The sequence below is a fragment of the Aplysia californica genome, unplaced genomic scaffold (genome assembly GCF_000002075.1).
Source record: "Aplysia californica isolate F4 #8 unplaced genomic scaffold, AplCal3.0 scaffold00110, whole genome shotgun sequence".
Lineage (NCBI taxonomy): Eukaryota > Metazoa > Mollusca > Gastropoda > Aplysiida > Aplysiidae > Aplysia > Aplysia californica.
The window spans coordinates 1335619-1336548 of NW_004797380.1; the positions used below are offsets into that span (position 1 = coordinate 1335619).

The window sequence follows — 930 nt, forward strand, 5'->3', positions numbered from 1 at the left end:
TCAGCACAGTTAATTAGGTGAAAACCCTGTCTGCCTGAGGAGTTATGGACTACCGTCTTATCTTTCTTGGTGCTCCTATGACCTTAAAATGCAGTTGCGAGCGCCGTAAACCCTCTTCTAAAACAAACAAACAAACGTCTTATCTTTCAGATCCATCATGTACTACACTGCTGACCTTCTGCTGGGAGAAAGACCCTGGCTAAACCAGACGTCAGCCTGCACCTTCCACCAGCCGGGCGCGTCATCAGATGACGACACAGACGAGCCCATTGACGAGAACGACAACAACAACGACGACGGAGGCGACGCGGGAAGTTCCCAGACTCCGGACCAGTCTGGCGGGGAGTCGTCCGCTGCTGCTGCAGAAGAGGGCGTCACCTTCCAGGAAGCCGCGGCAGGGTCAGAGGGCAACTGGACGAGCCTGCAGGAGTACGTGGGCAAGTACGAGAACGACTTCTTCGGCAACCTCAGCATCGACCTTGACCCTCTGACCCAGTTTCTCAAGCTTTCTTACGGGAAAGTGGGTCAGGTAGAGTTCACTGTGAGGGAGACAGAGACTCGCCTCCGGGGACGCTTCACAGGGCTGGTGGAGATTTATAATAACCAGGTAAGTAGGAGGGTAGTTTGGTAGGTAGATAGGTAGATAGGTAGGTAAATTGGTATGTAGGGGAAAAGGTATGTTAATAGGTAGATAGGTAGGTAAGCAGTTAGGTTGGTATGTAGGGGAAAAGGTATGTTAATTGGTAGGTAGGTAGGGAGGTAGGTAGGGAGGTAAGTAGGTAAGTAGGTGTTTTATTCGGTGTATAATTAAGGCCATTGGCCTACATGACATAAAACTTACATATTTTATAAAAGAGACTTCAGTGAAAACAGCATAAATAGATTTTTAAAAATTACACACACACGCACACAAACACACACACACACATA

At 48.4% G+C, this 930-nt stretch overlaps 1 protein-coding gene across 1 annotated transcript in view; it reads left to right on the forward strand.

The window, feature by feature from the left end:
• Positions 1 to 141: 141 nt before the first annotated feature.
• The window catches only part of LOC101852232, a 3115-nt gene continuing 2326 nt past the window's right edge, over positions 142 to 930 (forward strand). The window contains exon 1 of the mRNA XM_005095679.2: positions 142 to 607. Within this exon, the coding sequence (XP_005095736.1) occupies positions 158 to 607 (450 nt within the window). The 5' untranslated portion in view covers positions 142 to 157. The remainder of the gene's footprint in view (positions 608 to 930) is intronic.